Below are 2367 nucleotides of genomic sequence, written 5' to 3'. Positions count from 1 at the left end.
TATATATATATATATATATATATATATGTGTGTGTGTGTGTGTGTGTGTGTGTGTGTGTGTGTGCGGGAAATGAAGTTAGACCGAATGGACTCCTGCCTTTGTCTACTGGAAGCGCAAGAAGAGATTTGAAGTTAGTATTGCTAAATAACGGAATACTTGCATATCATACCATACATTGCTCCTATTTTCAACAGAAGTAACATGACACTTACAGTCATGTTATCGAACATATTTCATAGATAGATAGACTGAATCATTTTTGATTCTTAAAAGGTTTGTCGTTTTGGCCGTTGCTGTTGTTTCGCCCTTGATCATCGTTCATCGAGTAGACTTTATGGTCAATGGCATTCAAGCTGGCCTTTTGGTCTTTTTGTAATCCAAGGATTACATTATACAAAATACCCCTCCTTACTGAAGACAGCCAAATATAATTTGAAGGAAACTTGTTTGCTATTTCTAGCAAGGCGAATGACCGCATCAAAGCTTCTTGGTTCCCCAGGAAAAATTTATGTTAGATAAAATGCGTTTTTACCACGTCGTTGAGCTGCTTCGACTCAGTCATTGAGGTGGTTCCTTCTTTTGACATTGTCTTACTGTCTTTATAATTCGCATAGTGACTGTGTTCCTTCGGGAATGAATTCATTACTGAAAATTAATAAATAAATAAATGAATAATAAATAAATAAATAACATTGATAATTAGAGGATATAATTAAAAAAAAAAAAGAATAGAGGAAAAAATAACTCGTGATTTTCGTGGCTTTATTTTGTTATGAACAGTAGCATTGGAAACATAACTGTTGGTATTGAAGAATCTAAATTGTGACAAGGAGTCTATTTGTCGAAATCAAATCAGTTTTCTGCAACAATCCATACATTAAAACAAAGCAACATAAAATACTTTAATAATGATTTCTTAGGTATGAGATTTGGTTTCAAGGATTCATTTCAGCAGAAGAAAATCGTATACACCGGCGAACAACTCGCCTGTAAACAATGCTTTCTTAATTAAAAATAGAATGAGCTAAATGAAATAAATCAAAGTGGTTAATGGCATTAATTTGGATAAGTAAATAAGTAAATCAAACGGTGAGTACTGAAAGCCAGAAAAATTCCGAACATTACCCTTTAACTTAATACTTTCTTACATAAAGTGCAAGACCAAACAGATTTATAGAGAAAAGTAATGATATTGTTTATGTGGTTTTCATAAAAATACGCGGTGCAAATAAAAATGAATAGGCTTCAACGATAAATCGAAATTGCTCGTTGCTAATAATATTTTCCGCAACGCTTGCCACGCAAATAGAATTAAGATATACGCGTAGGAGTGGCTGTGTGGTAAGTAGCTTGCTTACGAACCACATGGTTCCGGGTTCAGTCCCATTGCGTGGCATCTTGGGTAAGTGTCTTCTACTATAGCCTCGGGCCGACCAAAGTCTTGTGAGTGAATTTGGTAGACGGAAACTGAAAGAAGCCCGTCGTATATATGTATGTATGTATGTATGTATGTATGTATGTATGTATGTATATATATATATATATATATATATATATATATATATATATATATATATATATATATATATATATATATATATATGTATGTATGTATGTATGTATGTATGTGTGTGTATATATGTTTGTGTGTCTGTCTTTGTCCCCACCCCCAACATCGCTTGACAACCGATGGTGGTGTGTTTGCGTCCCCGTAACTTAGCGGTGCGGCAAAAGAGATCGATAGAATAAGTACAAAGAATAAGTCCTGGGGTCGATTTGCTCGACTAAAAGCGGTACTCCAGCATGGCCACAGTCAAATGACTGAAAACAAGTAAAAGAGTATATATCTGCAGTCGTTACCTCTTTGGTTTCTGTTTGGTACTTGGAATGAATACTGCGTTGAGACTGGAGTCTGTGGATCGAATGCCATTGACGAGGGAATGCTTTCAACTTGACCATCACCCTCTATTCGTTGACTGTAACCCTCCACCTTAATGAAAGAGAGAAATTACGTGCTTAGTAATGAAACCAATTTCCTTTCCTTTTTCACACTTATCACCACAACAACAATAATCATCATGTTTGAGTAAAAATAAAGATGTTCTTCGTTATATATCAAGCAGACATGACCGTATGGTTAAGACGATCACTTTGCAGCCACGGGGTTTCGAGTTCAGGTCCACTATGCGGCTCTTGGAGAAGTGTATTCTGCTATAGCCCCAAGCCGACCAATGTCCTGTGAGGAAATTAGTGAATTCGGTTGATGGAAACCGTGTACAAGCACATCACGCACACACATACACATATGTGTGTTTGTATACACACACACACACACACACACACACACACACACACACACACACACA

At 36.1% G+C, this 2367-nt stretch overlaps 1 protein-coding gene across 4 annotated transcripts in view; it reads right to left on the bottom strand.

Annotated features, from left to right (window-relative positions):
• The window catches only part of LOC106874097 (putative uncharacterized protein DDB_G0291812), a 45503-nt gene that overhangs the window by 25009 nt on the left and 18127 nt on the right, over positions 1–2367 (bottom strand). For all 4 annotated transcript variants that reach the window (XM_052968328.1, XM_052968327.1, XM_014921702.2 and 1 more), the window contains 2 exons: positions 1862–1991; positions 534–646 (listed from right to left, as the gene is read on the bottom strand). In XM_052968328.1, the coding sequence (XP_052824288.1) occupies positions 534–646; positions 1862–1991 (243 nt within the window). The remainder of the gene's footprint in view (positions 1–533; positions 647–1861; positions 1992–2367) is intronic.

Source organism: Octopus bimaculoides, chromosome 5, assembly GCF_001194135.2.
Source record: "Octopus bimaculoides isolate UCB-OBI-ISO-001 chromosome 5, ASM119413v2, whole genome shotgun sequence".
NCBI lineage: Eukaryota > Metazoa > Mollusca > Cephalopoda > Octopoda > Octopodidae > Octopus > Octopus bimaculoides.
Note: the sequence above shows the minus strand (reverse complement) of the source record. Positions and strands in the feature narration are given on the sequence as shown.